Source organism: Aspergillus aculeatus (genome assembly GCF_001890905.1).
Source record: "Aspergillus aculeatus ATCC 16872 unplaced genomic scaffold ASPACscaffold_15, whole genome shotgun sequence".
NCBI lineage: Eukaryota > Fungi > Ascomycota > Eurotiomycetes > Eurotiales > Aspergillaceae > Aspergillus > Aspergillus aculeatus.
This window is the reverse complement of record NW_017962990.1, coordinates 149,456-164,717: the sequence shown is the minus strand read 5'-3', so window position 1 is coordinate 164,717 and position 15,262 is coordinate 149,456. Positions and strand designations below refer to the sequence as shown.

General features: G+C 51.2%; 3 protein-coding genes across 3 annotated transcripts; 2 read left to right on the top strand and 1 right to left on the bottom strand.

The window, feature by feature from the left end:
* Window positions 1–30: 30 nt before the first annotated feature.
* On the top strand, window positions 31–3,573 carry ASPACDRAFT_124571 (uncharacterized protein). The gene is made up of 4 exons (XM_020196739.1): window positions 31–538; window positions 590–2,199; window positions 2,261–2,365; window positions 2,448–3,573. Exons 1-4 carry the CDS (start codon window positions 439–441, stop codon window positions 3,192–3,194), a joined length of 2,562 nt encoding a protein of 853 aa, XP_020053089.1. The 5' UTR covers window positions 31–438; the 3' UTR covers window positions 3,195–3,573.
* Window positions 3,574–3,668: 95 nt separating this feature from the next.
* On the top strand, window positions 3,669–5,348 carry ASPACDRAFT_1882595 (translation initiation factor 6). Its single transcript, XM_020198289.1, has 5 exons — window positions 3,669–4,085; window positions 4,183–4,254; window positions 4,326–4,412; window positions 4,480–4,668; window positions 4,747–5,348. The coding sequence occupies exons 1-5, from the start codon at window positions 4,051–4,053 to the stop codon at window positions 5,105–5,107; spliced, it is 744 nt and encodes a 247-aa protein (XP_020053088.1). The 5' UTR covers window positions 3,669–4,050; the 3' UTR covers window positions 5,108–5,348.
* A 609-nt stretch (window positions 5,349–5,957) lies between these two features.
* On the bottom strand, window positions 5,958–9,795 carry set2 (SET and WW domain protein). Its single transcript, XM_020205754.1, has 4 exons — window positions 9,043–9,795; window positions 7,143–8,758; window positions 6,988–7,068; window positions 5,958–6,926 (listed from the first exon to the last, which is right to left on the bottom strand). The coding sequence occupies exons 1-4, from the start codon at window positions 9,599–9,601 to the stop codon at window positions 6,264–6,266; spliced, it is 2,919 nt and encodes a 972-aa protein (XP_020053087.1). The 5' UTR covers window positions 9,602–9,795; the 3' UTR covers window positions 5,958–6,263.
* Window positions 9,796–15,262: the final 5,467 nt, after the last annotated feature.

Below are 15,262 nucleotides of genomic sequence, written 5' to 3'. Positions count from 1 at the left end.
ACCACTTCTCCCCCCCCCCCCCCCTCCCCCCTCTCCCTCTCCGGCCAATGCACTATTGCTTTGCTGTATTTACACCTGTCCTTGGCTTCTTTTCTACTATCTTTTTCCTGTTCCATTTTTGTCCTCTTCTTCTTCCGCTCCGTCATCACCATCGCACCCACCTTGCAGTGTTTTCTGCACATTTCTTTCTCATATCATCACCATTTTCTCCTCGTCATGGCGGATGTACCATGAAAAGTTCACCATCGTAATTCCACCACCACTGCTCTTCATCCTCCTTCTCAAGCCACTAGAGTATTCTCGTTACTCTGATATCCCTAAACTTCACCCTTGCTTGTTTCCTCTACTCCTGAACGAGTCATATATCTCATCATTGTGATCTCGTTTTCCATCGGATTCTCTTCGCCGACCTACTGACATAATTCTTGAAGGACAGCGATGGCGGGAGTGAAGCGGAAAGTTGACGCCTCCCAAGGGTCTGCTGCAGCGGTATCAGGTGGTAATTCTACAGCACTTGGTGCCGCACACAGCACACCTAGTAAGTCTACGATTGCATGCTACCCAACAGCGCTTCTAACCCGGACCACAGATTCTACTGCTGATGATGCATCTCACGTCCGCGTAACTCGAAGCTTACGTTCAAGTCGAGATGTGCGTGCTACTCAAAATGATGCTCGTAATCACAGCAACGCTTCTGCCATGAGCGGAAGCAGCGGCAGCAACAACAGCAACCACAACAACAGCAACAGCACCACTTATAAGCCTAATCCTAATCGCCCATCGCGTATCATCACTCTTAGCACTCGTGTCGCTCGGGCAAACACCGCAGCCCGTGAAAGCGAACAAGCAGCACGGGACCAAGCTCTTCGCGAGAACGTAACTCGTGAAACGCGCAACACTCGGACTCGTGCCAGTGCTTCGTGGCCTTCGCAGCCAGTAGAAGGCGTAGTGGCACCTATGCCTGAAACCCCACGGCATAAACGCGTGAAACGGGGCCCCACGGTGGAAGAGACACCGAGAACCACGCGGCAATCGGCGCGGCTCAAAGCACATGTTCCACCCACCTCGACAGAGGATGGGATAGCTGATATAGGTCTGATGCCGAAACCTTCGGAATCAAGCCCTTCAGCAACCACTGCTCCAAGTAGCCGTACTCGAAACAAGAGCCGGCAATGGGCAGACAGTTCCAATGACACCATTCACAGTGGCGCCACCAATCTTATCACTCCTGCAATCCCTGAGGCTGAATCGCCCTCACCCGATCGGACGACCCTCGACTTTGTGGAAGATACGAAGCCTCTCTACGAAGAGCCTCACCTGAGCCCGAAGCTTGCTATTGAGGAATCACCCAAGGGTACAGTGGTCGAGGATGAGAAGAACGGGGTTAGTGAACCAGCACTTTCTGAAGCTGATGATTCTGTCGATGCTCCAAGTACCCCTAGTCCCCCATCTTCCTGGAAGCGAAGATCACCCGGACTTTCACAGCATAACGGAGCTGATTCCGAGAACTTTCTCGAGTCACCCAGCAAAAAGCCTAAGCTGGAAGAGGGCGAATCTTATCGTGTTTTGGAGCAGCAGTCACAGCCCGTTACCAATGGCCTCAACGGCAGACCTGAATCGGAGTCTCTTGTAGAGGCTGCAACTGAGTCGAAAGCCGATGGTCAGTCCCGGCATATTACAGAGGAAATAGAGGGCTCGACACCAGAGATTGTTACGGAGCCTACAGCTACTCGAGGTTTCCGCGGTGGTCGGGTTCGGGGTCGAGGGCGAGGGGGCCGCAGCAGGGGAGCCGCGCGCTTTGCAGCCAACAAACGAGGACGAGGTGGTACTCGTAGCGGCCGCGGGCGTGCTGGCCGACAGCTTGACAGATCAAGTGATGTCGAGCCTGACCGCTCTCCTTCTCCCAGTGCAGCAACTCAGAGACTCCGTGATCGACAGCGTGAGCTGGATAAGGCATTCAAGAAAGTGGCTGCCGCTCAGCGTTTGGCTCTGGCAGTGCTGGCAACGCAATCTGAGAGACGAATCGCCCGAGACAAGAATGCACACAAGGATGTGCCCGAATTTGAGGAAGTTAACCAACAACTACAGGAGCGGCTGCGGCAGAAGAAGGATGTACTCCGCAGAGAATTCGAACTTAAAGTGGAGCAAGAGAATCGGTTGTTCCAAGCCTATAGAGAAGTAGTCGAGGAGCGGTTTCAGGTGGGTTTCATATGCCAAAGCATCCAGTCAGCATTCAAGGGAAGTCTACTAATTACAGCAGGCATCCGCTCGCAATATCCGGGAGGAGCATTTGATCGCAAGTCAGGGAGCATACATGACATTTGTAAGAGGCCGTCGTGCTGCGGAAGATGATGAGCACACCGAGGTAAGTGGCCTTGATGGTGCTGATACACTCCGTCAAAATGTCTATATGTTAATATGTAGCATATGCTGATCAACATCCATAGACGGACGATTCAGAAACCGAGCCCGAGCGGGGGCCAGTTGTGCCACCTGCGCGGGAAATTTTCAGAGGGTTCAATTCTTCTTACGTTCGGGTTCCCTCCGGAGCTGCTGCCTACGAACGGGCCTGGCTTGGCTGGGATGATTTCGTTCAGCGAGCTAAAGTAGGCGAAGACATCGACCCGCAAATGAAGGAAATGTGTGAATCAGGGCCCTTCTCGGGCTTTACCTCGGATGAGATTATCGACATGCTCGTGAAGGCAACTGGGGTAGTGGATGTACGAACAAACGCAACAACGGCAGGGGAGATGCAGCCCCCGGTCATACATGATATACGCCCTCGAGCATTATCGGCCTTGGCGGATATCGCAGCCGCCGAAACTCCTCGGCCCCCTATCGCCGCTGCTCCCCGATTTCCGCCTGCGCCCCCCCATCGAACCATTCTCCCCCAACCTGCTCTGGCGCATGGTCCTCCTGAGCCTCGGGCCTTTGTCCTTCCCCCGCCCACTCCTCAGCGACAACAGCCCCGACGACTGCTCCCTGCCGGTCAGCAAATCCCGCCCATCAATGAGCAACTCGGCCTACCCGATCCATTTGCCTCGATGGGAGGACCGCCCCATCTTCCTCCACCGCCAGGATCGAATTTCCACCGGCCTCCGCTTCCTGGTTACTTGACTGGACATCATGCTCCAAGTCTCTATTATCCCCCTCCGCCACCACCCCCACCACCTGGACCCCGTCCACCTTATTAAGAGGCGCAGAATCTGTTTCTAGGCGTTGTTCCTCAGTCGGTCGCGGCGTCATACAACTGCTTTACTGATGATCTTTCCTTCCTTTGCGGATGTGTGACGGAGGCTTCTGACTTATCTTTTTACTTCCTTTCTTCTTACTTCTTCTTCGTTGAAGTAGATCATATTACCTTGGATTGTCTTGGATTGTCTTGGATTGTGCTGGGAATCGGGACCTGGGACTTGGGACTTGGGACTTGCAGAGCGATTTGAAATTTGTCTTATTTAGCAGTCACGGAGGATTCCCCTTAGCCGTGTAGTTCCGCGTTTGTTCTAATTTACTGCTTCACGTTTGATCTTCAATTTCAAATGAAATGCTCACATTTTCTAATCAGGATGAATCATGATGGGTCATAATGACTCGACCACGAATGACTCTGTTTGGCCGTGTTTGGCCGCCTTCAGAACTCCGCCTCCCCTCTCCTCCCGATTGGGCCTAGCCCGGCGGGGCGGGGCATTTCGGCCTCGAAGCTTTTTATTTCCTCGTGCTTTTCCTTCCCAGTCGCCATCACTTTTAAGGCTGCCCATCCTTTGCGAGTCCGACACTGCAGTCTCTGAAGTCGAGAGCAATTACCCTTTTCGCTGCTATTTCTCGAAGCCTGCATCCTCTTTTTCGAGTGTCTTGCCGCCGCCTCACAACCTTGCAATCCCACTCGACCGTCAGCCCCGCCTCGCGCGCCCATTGTCCCTCCTCGACCTTTTGTCAGACTCAGCGAAGCGTTTCGACTGATTCACTTTCGGTTGCAAATAAAAGCCATCCAGGTTTCATCATCATCATCATTACGACCAGCGAATTCGTGTGCGACTAGACGAAGTAATCATGGCTGTCCGTGCTCAATTCGAGAATTCCAACGAGTAAGATGGACCCGGGCTACGCATGTGCAACTGCGCACTGCGCTTCGATTATTATATGCCAGTCACGAGCTTGGAAGATTGCTGACTGTCATCAAAGCGTTGGAGTCTTCTCTCGCCTGACCAACTCATACGCCATTGTTGCCATTGGCGCTTCCGAGAACTTTTACAGGTGCGTTCTTCTACTCTCAAGTTTTGGGCTGGCCGCTTGGCATGGACTTTGTCCACTGACTTTTTCGCTAGTGTCTTCGAGGCTGAGTTGCAGGATGTTATTCCTATCTGCCACGCTACCATTGCTGGTACTCGCATTGTCGGTCGTTTGACGGCAGGGTATGTCAATCCCGTTGTCGGGGAAGTGGCAAACATGGAATCAGATCCTGATCAGAGAGTACTACAGAAACCGCAAGGGTCTCCTTGTCCCCACTACTACCACAGACCAAGAGCTTCAGCACCTCCGGAATACGCTGCCAGATTCGGTAAAAATCCAACGGATAGAGGAGCGGCTATCAGCCCTGGGCAACGTTATCTGCTGTAACGACCATGTTGCATTAATCCACCCCGACTTGGAACGTGAGACCGAAGAGATGTACACACCCCTTCCCATGAGTTTGTGTCCGTTCGATCGTCTGGCATCTGCTAACCGTCGCTTCCTCTCTTTTTCCAGTATTGCCGACGTTCTTGGCGTCGAAGTCTTCCGACAAACCGTGGCCGACAACGTCCTGACCGGTTCCTACATGGCCCTCTCCAACCAGGGCGGTATCGTTCACCCCAAGACCTCCATCCGCGACCAGGATGAGCTCTCCTCCCTGCTGCAGGTGCCCCTCGTCGCCGGTAGTGTCAACCGCGGTAGCCCCGTGGTCGGCGCCGGCATGGTCGTCAACGACTGGCTGGCCGTGACGGGTCTGGATACGACGGCGACGGAGCTGAGCGTCATCGAGAGTGTCTTCCGGCTGGGTGAGATGGGTCCCCGTGGTGTCGGACAGGGCAATGCCAACAAGGAGAGCATTGTGGAGAGTTTCTATTAGATTTCCTTTTCTCCTTCATCCTCTACCGCGATCGTCATGTTGTTTATGAAACCCATTCCCATACACATTTTCTAAAATATCCTTATTGTGCCATGAATGACCCTATGAAACACACTTTCGAGTCCCGAGGATTTTCTCAGTTCCACAAGACCTATCCATTTGTAGAGTTTCGAGGAGATAGCCACGAGAGAGAGAGGCGGAATGCGCCGAAGTGAGAACTGTCTTATTCAAATAATGCATGCAACTCACTCTCATGAGAACAGACTATATCTGGTTATTGCGTAGCGTAGCCCCGGGTATAATTGGCATACGCGATCTGCATGCGAAAGACAGGAAGGAGAGAGAGAGAGAGAGAGAGAGAGAGAGAGAGAGAGAGTTGGATATTGGGTAGCTAGTATGCGCATAGATCCAGGTCGAGAACAGCAGTGCTCCACGCCATATTACACACGGTGGGTGGGGAGGAAGAAACCTCCGGGAGTTCAATGCATGAGATAAACTACCGTCAAAGTAAGTTAGACAAAAACCAAGTTCCATCCTAAGCTATGGATTTCATGGAAGCTTCAGCTTGTTTGCACCTTTTGCCTTGGACCCCCCCCCCCCTTCCAGGCTCAGTCTGATCTCATATCCTGGGTGATATAGCCCATGCCTCCCGGAGGAGTCGGCGAGGGGGGTTCCTTCATCGTTCTGCGAGATGGCAAATTGAATCGAATGTGGCTTCACGTGAATAGATTGTTGTGAAGAGGGTATTCATGTAAAAAGGTGAACATGATTGAAGTAAACGATGGTCAAGGTCATGAAAGAAAAATCAAGTAATTGTTGAAAGGTACAAAAAGGAAAGGGAGTATCGCGGGGGGGGGTTTAAGACCAGCCATCAAAAAAGTGACTGTGAAGAAGATTAAAAATGAGCAAAAAGAGAGAAAGAAAAAAAGATAGAATGATGATCGTGGATATAGAGAGAGAAAGAGAGAATAGCGCCCAAGGTCTGCCAACTCCAAAAAACACCGATCTGGATGCTGTTGCTATGAAAACGACATGAAAAAGAAATCCATGGCTGATTGGCAGTTCCAACGGAATAGCGATTGAGCCAACAATTATGGGCCCCGTCCCCGTCCCCGTTCCCGTCCCCGTCCCCGTCCCCGCCCCCCTTGAGATATTGCTATACACGTCCTTCAATGCCAATCTGTGATGTTTGGAACTGATTCCCTTCCCCCTCGTTGTGACGGTCTTGTTCAAGGAGTGGTGGTGGTGATGGAGGGGGAGGAGGCGCAGGGGGCGGAGTGGGCTCGGCGCTCTCTCCCTTCATGTTCGCATCGTCGCCACTCAGGGTCTGTTGCTTATATTCGTCTTGGTCATCTTCCAGATCGTTTCCAGGGCTCATAGGTGGAGGCGGAGGCGGAGGCGGGGTGGAAGAACGTTGTCGTTTGGATGAAGACGGCGTGGTGAAATCGGTCGCGCTGCCGTCGCCGGTAGTCATGTCTTCTTCCCTCTTCCGCTTGAGAATCCCTTGCGTCTCCCCTACTAAAAGCATGTCCATGTCTTCCTCCTGCGCTGGCCCGTCATGGTCGTCTTCATCATCCGACATTCTCACGTCAGGATCATCCTCCGCCGGGCCAGCAGCAGTCGCGACGGCTGGTTTCAAATGTGCTTCCTTTGATTGCCGTTCTGCCTTGCGCTCCTCGTGGGCCCTGTGCTTTACGACAGCCTTATCGAAGAATTCCTTGCAGAAGTTCTTGACTTTCTTTTGCTGCTTTTCATCGATCTTGGTAGGATCTTCGACACGATTGTTCTTGAAGTCCGAGTTGACGAGTTTCTTGGCAACCTGTTATCAGATACTTGGTAAGCATATCAACACAGCATTTACAAACTCGAGACCGGCCTACATCTTTAGCATAACGCTTCAGATCATCTTTGGGAAGCTTGTGCTTGAACTTGTCTACCACGTACTTGACGTGGGGAAACAGCTGTGATCAAATTAGCACTGCGTCTTCCCAATCAATTGAATCAAGGAGCCGATAGTGTAGGAGCAAGAACGAACCGTGTTTTCGTAAATCTTTTTCCGTTTTTCCTCACTCAAACTCCGCCACTTCTCCTGGCCCTCTTTCTGGTCTGGTGTTGCCTTGGAGGTCTGCGGGGTGGCCGGTGTGCCAGATTTTTCCTTAGGTGTAATCTCCTTAGCGTTCATGATACCGTCAATGATATCCTGCAATGCCTTGTCCCGCGATTCCTTCGCTGGCGGGCCTGGTTGGGACGCGGGCACGGTCGGGCGTGTCCAAGTCACCTCACCCCGAGACGAGTAGAAGTATGTCCTTCCGTTAGAATCAGCCGCGAACCATCCCGGAGGAAGAGGGTTAAATTGACGACGGAAGGGCCGAGGTCCGTTGTGGAGGGGACCTCTCGGGATGTGGCCTGCTCGTTGAGCAGCTGGACCGCGAGGTGCGTCAATGGATCTGGACCTTGATCGGGACCGAGATTTGGACCGCCGTCGCTCGTCACGGGTAGTCTCACGGCGCTCGAACTGACTGATCGCCTGCGGCGTGGCATTGGGGTCCCTTTTCATTCGAGGAATGCGGTAGCCTACTTCAAGCGTGGACCAGACCTGTAGCAATATGGCTGCCTTCATCTCGACACGCTCATCCCCGCAACCGGTCAAGGGCTGAATGGTCGACTCAATCTTGGAGTCGAGGATCTTGTTCCTCGTCAGACGTGGGAACCTGTCTAGGATATCCAGAATCTGCAGGACCACGTTGAAATCTTCCTTCCACATGCTGAGTTGTGAATTCAGAATCTGATAGCCATGCATTTTGACCACGCGGTTTGAAACCCGCTCATCTTCACAGCGCTGAATGCGACCCAGTAATTTGACAGCGATCCACTTCTCCTTGCACTGCATCAAAGCAGCCATGACTTTAGTGACCCCATTCTCATCCAGGGATTTGGGCTGAACACTGTCCACATACTCTTCATCATCCTCGCCCATCTTCTTCTTGCGCGGCCGCTTCGCTACAGCTGTGTCCCACCCGTCTGAATCTTCGATACCCAAGGCCTCAATGGTGGCGTGAGATAATTTGGTCGCCCGCTCAGTTTGAGTTCGCCCACCAATGAAGCCAGTGCAGTTGGGTTCTCCACAGTAGCATGGTTGAGGATCGGCTCCATAACGGTCAACATTGTAGTTGAACACAAGTTCCTCTCCAGCTCGGATGTGTCGTTCAGCAAAAATGCCCATTCGCAGCTTCTCCCCGACCACCCATTTGTCGACATAACAATTTGGGTTGCACGAGTGATTGCAAAAACGACCTAGGTTGCCTTTCTTTGTCGCGTCAACGAATTCACCTTTACTGAGAGACATGAAGTAAAAGTGCTTGATGCCCTCCTCATCATATTGTCGCATACGGCGGCGAAATTGCCCTTCGTTGATAACTTCGCCCACATACTCGAAGATAAACTGATGCGGTCGCAAATCGGCCTCCGCGCGAAGACCAAACCCTTTCTTTTCTGTCTTGATCACTGCCACCGGGGCATATTCTCGTTGTTGGAAGCGCTGGTTCTGGCATGCTGGCCCGCAACCGCAGTCGCCCATACATTCGATTTTTGTGGCGCGGTTGATGCAGTCCGAATCCTCCCCACAAGCCAAATTCTTAGCAATCGCGGGTTCTGCCTCAAATTAGTGCGTCTTCACTTTGCGAGGGCGGAAGAAATGTAAAGAAACAGCCTTCTCCATATTTGTGCATGGCTTCAACATGGAAGATGAGGGGGGCAAACAACAGGCAATGGTTTGGTGTGGTGTGCTTGAATTTCCCAACATGTTTGAGGCGGGGATCCGAAATGCAACGCCACGCGTGGAAAATCGCCCACGGGAACAAAAGCAACAAAAGGCGACAGAGAAAAAAAACGGTGGAACGAGTATGATCGAAGGAATGAAGAAAGTGAGTACTTACCCCATTCTTCCGCGCAGTCGCATTCCATCGCATGCTCAGTATAGCCCATGTACTTATTGGCATATGTGCAAGCATCCATAACCTCAAAAGTCTCCTCTGCCTGCGCCGTGCTGTTCGGCAGATGTAAAAATAGCTGTGGTGGTCTTGCCGCAACCTTTTGCGAGGAACTTCGTGTCAATTTGGGAGGCTGGCCCGGTTCGAGTTTGACCGAGATGTCACCTCCAACTTTTTCCTCCATGTTGTCTGGCTGGGCCGTCTCCGTGGCTTCAAACTTTGCTTCGTCGCTGACTTGGTTGTGATCGTAATCGTCCTCCGGCTCATTCTTGACCGGCGACCGAGAGGTAGGCCGCGAGGTTGACTGAAATGCCGACAGCGCGTAGGTGTCCTTGGGACCTGCAAGAGAGGAGGCGTCCGAGGCCGCGTCGAAGTCGTGCTTGCTCATGGCTCCGGCGCCGTTGAGTATCGGAGTATCGGGAGTTGCGTCAGGGTCTAGCTTCATCGCGGTCACCGCATTCGCGACGGGTTCTGACTGACGGTCCGCGTTGTCATGAGGGGACATGACGACATGGACGGTGCGCGCAAATTATCAGAGCCAGCTGGGGAATGCGCTGTTATTTGATCGGTTACCAGCGCGTGGTGGTTGGTGAAAGAGGGTGTTCTGGATTGCGGAATAGGTACCGTAAAAGAAAAGAGAAGAAGGGAGTCTCGAGGATGAGATACAAGGTGGGCAAAAAAAAGATAAGAAGAAGAAGAAGAAGAAGAAGAAGAAGAAAAACAACCAAATAAGAAGGATAAGAGGCTCAAAGGAGGGTTTGCAGGCAGGCAGAATAATTGGTGCGAGAAGAGCAGGAAGCAGCGAAAGTCGCAAGCCGAAGCAGCAAATCGTCCACGTTTTCTGCGGGTGCCAAGAATCATCGATGAATCGAGGACTCAAGCAATGTAAGGGAGATCTCTAAACAATGGCTCTCTCATTTTTCTTCTGGCACACGATATCTCTCTCCTTCTATCTTGTGCCTTTTTCATTTTCTATCAATCCTAGCAAACAAAAAAAGGCACCCGGGTTACAAGGGGACCTCTTCGTCTACCTCCCTCCCTACCCAACCTTCCAACTTCATCTTGAACCATTCGCCATCTTCTGGGTCCATGCAACACACACACTCTGGAGAGACAATCTCCCTCAGTTTCTTTCTTTCTTTTTTTCTTTCATTCCTTATTCTTTCACGGTCGATTTCCTTCAGAAGATCAAGACAATTCCTCTGAGCTCGTGCTCCCAATAATAAGATGAGATCAACGAGCAACACTTTCATGTTCCTGCCGGACAAGCCGAGCTCGTTATGCGTGCTTCGAGCGCAACAATCTTTTCACATAGTGCTCTTACAGGGCCTCATGTTTTGTTTTCCAGCCATCTAATAGCATCGGTAGTTATCCTGACGAGATCCATGCTTACTCAGGCTCCTTCATCAGCAGCAGCCTCTCTACTCCAGGGCGGTCGATATCGGACCCTGTTTCGACTGTCGACATGAACAGCCAGGGGCTGATCGACTCTCCCACTATAGCCATTGGCAGAAGCACCAGTGCATGGTGCATATGCCATCCAGTTATACTCGGCTCTGCGCTCCCTCTCTCTGGTGCAGAAAACTGTCAGCATGCAATAACTCGAAGCTGAAGCGAGGATTCGCTTTGTAGAGTAGGATGATCATTTTTAAGGTGTTAGAGCCAGCAATAAAGACTGACACATGATGAAGACATGCCAGGGACGAATCACGGAGCAGAAAAGGGATATATGCATTAACAGGAACTCAGACACAAATGTGAAGACAATTGTGCTGGAGTGAAAACCTTGTAAGGTGATACACAAGAGGTCAACGGCATTTGACCCCATTGAGAGTGGCCTGAGGTGGTTGGAATGAGAATTCTTTCCGCGAGCTGAAGTCTTCCATCCGCATCCCGAGAGGCGGAAACGCTACGAACTCGTGGTCAGTACTTTAAGAGAATAACCAGATGAACAAGTGGAGAGGGATGGTAATACCAGTACATGAAAGATTTGGTGGCCTCCTGGGCTAGAGCTATGTGTACAGTACAGTACCTAGCTGCAGAGAATTGAATTGAACACCGATCACCCAACCAAGTGATGGCTGGCTTTTGCGTGGGATGGCACCATAGGCCACGAGAAGTCCAAACCATCAGTGCTAGGGCTGTAGCCGGGTCTTGCTTCTGCAGCTCACTGCCTTAGGTCGGAAGGGGAGCGTAGGGAGCAGGGGTTCCCTCTTACGCACTAGAGAGGACGTGTCAAGTATCAAATACTCCGTCTCAAGTATGCAGTGGAGGCCGTGGGCGACAAGGTGGGTTAAAAGCCCCGAGAGGCGTCAGTCCCGAGGGACCTATCAAGCTTAACGCTGTTCTCCCGTCCTTCCGGAGACCTTTGATGTTCTCATTCTTCCGGTGCCTTCAATGGGCGGTTAGCGATTGGAGGGAATCGGGTCTTGACCTGGCGCATCGTGCACCGTTGCTCGATCTGTAAATATGCTGACCACCGGTGAGAGCAGGTCTCAGGTGTCAAAAAGAGTTGGTGACTGATTTACTTGTTAGATTTTAGAGCGTTGATTAGTAGTTGATGTTAGTCTGTCAGTCAGCAGCCACGTGTCAGTGAGAAAGGATGTTACCATAGTTGACCGGACTATTGTAAGAAATGGAAGGAGAAAGAGTGCTTACTGCTAATTATACTTGATCAAGGAAATCAACACCGGCGGTAGTCTATTGCAATGCAAACATGCATGAACTGATGTTGTTTCGCGAGAGAAGGTAGCGTCGTAGTGATAGATGGATGGATGGAGGGAGGGAGGGAAGGAGGGGAAAGAGTGGAACGGAAACAAGTTAGACTCCTAGGCTCCGCCCTAGTATTGCCGGACCACCGAAAATGGAATGACGCCGGTGTCAGGTATTATTAGCATCCGAATCGATCGCGTCCTTGAGATTAATTGTTTCTACATAGACTACTGAGTAGTATAAGTATCAACTATAGTCGAATATGAAATACTACTGAATATCGATTGGTCGTCCCAGTTGGCTGGTAACTGACCCAGCCGGAAAAATGCCACTACAGAGATATTGACAATGTACTGTATGTACTGTACCTAGAGTACAATGTTAGCGTACAAAATTACGGACACTATGACAGTTGATGGCCCAGCCCTAGGAGAGAGATAATGGTTCACTGAGAAAATCAATGCAGGTAAATGCCCAATTAGTAAGTAGTACGCATGTGAATTAGTCTTGATGTATGATACACTACCCAAGCATTTAAATTTGATCTCAATGTGTTCCTTCGCACAGGCCAGCTCATACTCGTACCAAGTATTACCAGCAGCGTGCGTGCTGAGATTGACTGCAACCCATAGGAATCTTTCCTGTCCGTCTGGATTTTTCTCCGAATGGTAACTTTACTTACATGAATAGTTAGTTTACTTACTAGGTTACTATCTACGTACTCCGTGCTTTCGTACTAGTAGTACTACGGTACAAGCGCAACGGGTACCTGAGATGTGGGGCTGCCACGGTCTTTTTCCACCTGCCAACAAAGACACCGGTACCTTCACGGCGGGTACCGGATACCGTACACGGTACTAGACTACTGCTCCGTAAATTCAATTGCGCCACAGGTTCCCGTGGCCTCCCCCCTCTCTTCTCTTCCCTCCCGGGGCTCTTTGTTCATCCTTTCCCTCTTGGACTTCTCACTCTTTTACTCCACCCTCTGTTCCTCCCCCTCTGCCTCCTCAACCATCTATTGGCTCGGTTTAAATTTCAGTCCATCAGAGAAAGGTGGTGTTCTTTTTCTTTCTCCAACACCGTTTTGCAAGTGGCTGAAAGCTATGAGGTTGAAGTATTTGAAGTAGGGGGCCAAACACCCCCCTCCCCCAAAAGACCCAGTTTCAACGCCACGCAGGACTACGGTACTATAAGCAGACTACGTTTTGGACGGTTGATTCGAATCGGCGGGGCCTTGCTCCCTCCTGCGTGCATGGTTCTCGTGCATGGACCATTGTCAGTCTCAATTAGACATCACGCTGCAGAGTACAGGCCATCCTCGCTTTCGATTCAGTGGCTTCCCCTCCCACAGCGAGTAAGAACTCAAGACTTGCTGCTTGTTTGGTTCATCCGGTCATAATTGACCCGTCGATTCATCCCGTCAGTGGCAAGATCGGCTGTTCCATTCGCAAGACGCTCCGTCGATGGGCGAGTAACTAGTAGTAATAACACGCTACTACTACCCACGAAAAACTTGCAGCTCAAGCGCAGCGGCATGCGTCGAACTTGCCCCGTGGGCAAATATCATCGCCCGTTCGCTTTACAGTATATCTTCCTGATGGATTTCGTCCCTGCGCGCCCTGTCTGTTACTTAGTGGACGGGATGGTAGGTATGAAACCAACAGTGCCAGCAGGAAGACCCCAACCACACCTCCCCCTCCCCTTTCCTTTCCTGCACGATACTATAATATTATATTTATGTCATTCACTCCAAACCTTTGGCTATTTCCAACGGAGGACCCCAACGGAGGACCAGTACAGCTCTTTTACAATGAGTATTGCTTACCTTTACTCGCTTCCCTTTACATGGTTTCCACCTTCACCGTGACTTATCTAATTTTCTTCGATGGGGGCAGCCTTGTCCCACCCAATGTTATCATACATGACATATACTGCTTGCTTCCACCAAGCTTGACAGACTGTCCGGGTCAAAATCACTACCATGCTTGGTGAAGAAGAGAAAGAAAGAACGACGGAGAGAGAGCCAAGTAGCAACTTATCCCGGTCTGGCTGTTTCGGAACATCCTTGCAGTCTTCGTTCCATTGCTTTTTGCACTAACGAGACCCATTTATTTACCCAGCCTCCAGGATTTTGCTCCTCGTCTGCGCCTATTGCGGAGCCTTTCCCCCCACTTTGCGGTTATCAAGCACCTCCGCCGCTATCCAATTTCTGCCAGTCATTGCGGTGTGCATTCCCGCTATCATGAATAAGGCCAATGCACATTCTTGCATGCGCCGCAAGCACGCCAGAAGTCCATGTTCACAGTACGCGGGCCTCCAGACATGGATAATGACCATGGAAGCTCGCCCTAGCTAATCTTCTACAAGTTTTCGACTTGGATATCATCTTCCTGGGAATTGTTGCTTCCAGTACCCGGTCCACTCTCTCGACCGACCCAGCCCATCGGTGCGTCTGGATGCTTCCACGGTAATTCGCTTATCATGCACGCTATGGAGACCGTACTCCATCCTATGAGAGGGGTCTTCTCCGCCCCAAAGGTTGACTGAACCTTTGGTCTAGAATGGCAAGCTTCTTCGCAGTCCACAGCCGTGGCTTGACGCTTCTTCGCGCCTATTAACCACCGTCTATTTCCACGGTATTTCTCCAATCCACAAACAAGGCTTTAACTTTGGTTCCATCCCGTAGTCAGGGCGTACAGCAGTAGTTGCAGGCTGTTGTCGCATTACTTCTTCACGCCGAGCCCGGCTAGGTCCTGTGCCCCCTACACTCTCACCCGGCCAGGTTCCCATGGTGTCCCAGCAACATGCATCCATAGCTCTTTCCCTATGCTCTGTCGTGCCCCTTCTGGCCGTTCTTGTCCTTTCGCGGGCCGGCCAGGGCTACTGCAGCCCCTCCTTGGTGAAGTATTGTTTGATTCCTTTGATTCCTGTCTCGTCGAAGGAGGATGCAAACTTGAGGTTACTTGAAACCATCGTGTTTTCGAAGCACTATTCTGTTCTCGGTAGGGCCCCGGTCTAATCCCACTTGAGACTGGTTGGATCCGCTGTATTTCATTATTCGGTCTGATCTGAGTCCTGACCCATCGTGGTTCTTCTGTATTGTTCGCGAAAGATCGTCTCCGGTTGACGGACAGTGAGCATCCCGGAAAGGAGTCCCTGCAGCTTTCCTTTCTCCCTCCGGCCACACATTTGTGGCAGCTACAATACTGTCCTGCGCGGTTCCGAGGGTAAAAAAGTCCGTTTGGCTAGAAAAAGTCCCTGGGATGATACAGTGCAACTCAACGACTGGTCCAGCTTCTTCTGTTTCTTCCTTTCCATTTTCTGCATTCTTTTTTCCCCTTCTATCTGTGCTGTGCCAATATGCACCGTTGAAACTGCTCGTTCCAGATAATCTTGTTCGATCTCCAACGTCGACCGCTGATATCTTTCCTGTGGGGAGGGCCCCGATCCTCTT

Bases quoted from the DNA above. Each gene is read 5' to 3' on its own strand.
- set2 (XM_020205754.1), bottom strand. From the start codon at position 9,601: ATGTCCCCTCATGACAACGCGGACCGTCAGTCAGAACCCGTCGCGAAT. The intron at 8,759-9,042 runs GTAAGTACTCAC...AATTTGAGGCAG, and splicing joins CGACTGCGCGGAAGAATGGG to AACCCGCGATTGCTAAGAAT. The intron at 6,927-6,987 runs GTAGGCCGGTCT...ATCTGATAACAG, and splicing joins TGAAGCGTTATGCTAAAGAT to GTTGCCAAGAAACTCGTCAA.
- ASPACDRAFT_1882595 (XM_020198289.1), top strand. From the start codon at position 4,051: ATGGCTGTCCGTGCTCAATTCGAGAATTCCAACGA. The intron at 4,413-4,479 runs GTATGTCAATCC...AGAGTACTACAG, and splicing joins GTCGGTCGTTTGACGGCAGG to AAACCGCAAGGGTCTCCTTG. The intron at 4,669-4,746 runs GTACACACCCCT...CTCTTTTTCCAG, and splicing joins GAACGTGAGACCGAAGAGAT to TATTGCCGACGTTCTTGGCG.
- ASPACDRAFT_124571 (XM_020196739.1), top strand. From the start codon at position 439: ATGGCGGGAGTGAAGCGGAAAGTTGACGCCTCCCAAGGGTCTGCTGCA. The intron at 539-589 runs GTAAGTCTACGA...CCCGGACCACAG, and splicing joins TGCCGCACACAGCACACCTA to ATTCTACTGCTGATGATGCA. The intron at 2,366-2,447 runs GTAAGTGGCCTT...CAACATCCATAG, and splicing joins AAGATGATGAGCACACCGAG to ACGGACGATTCAGAAACCGA.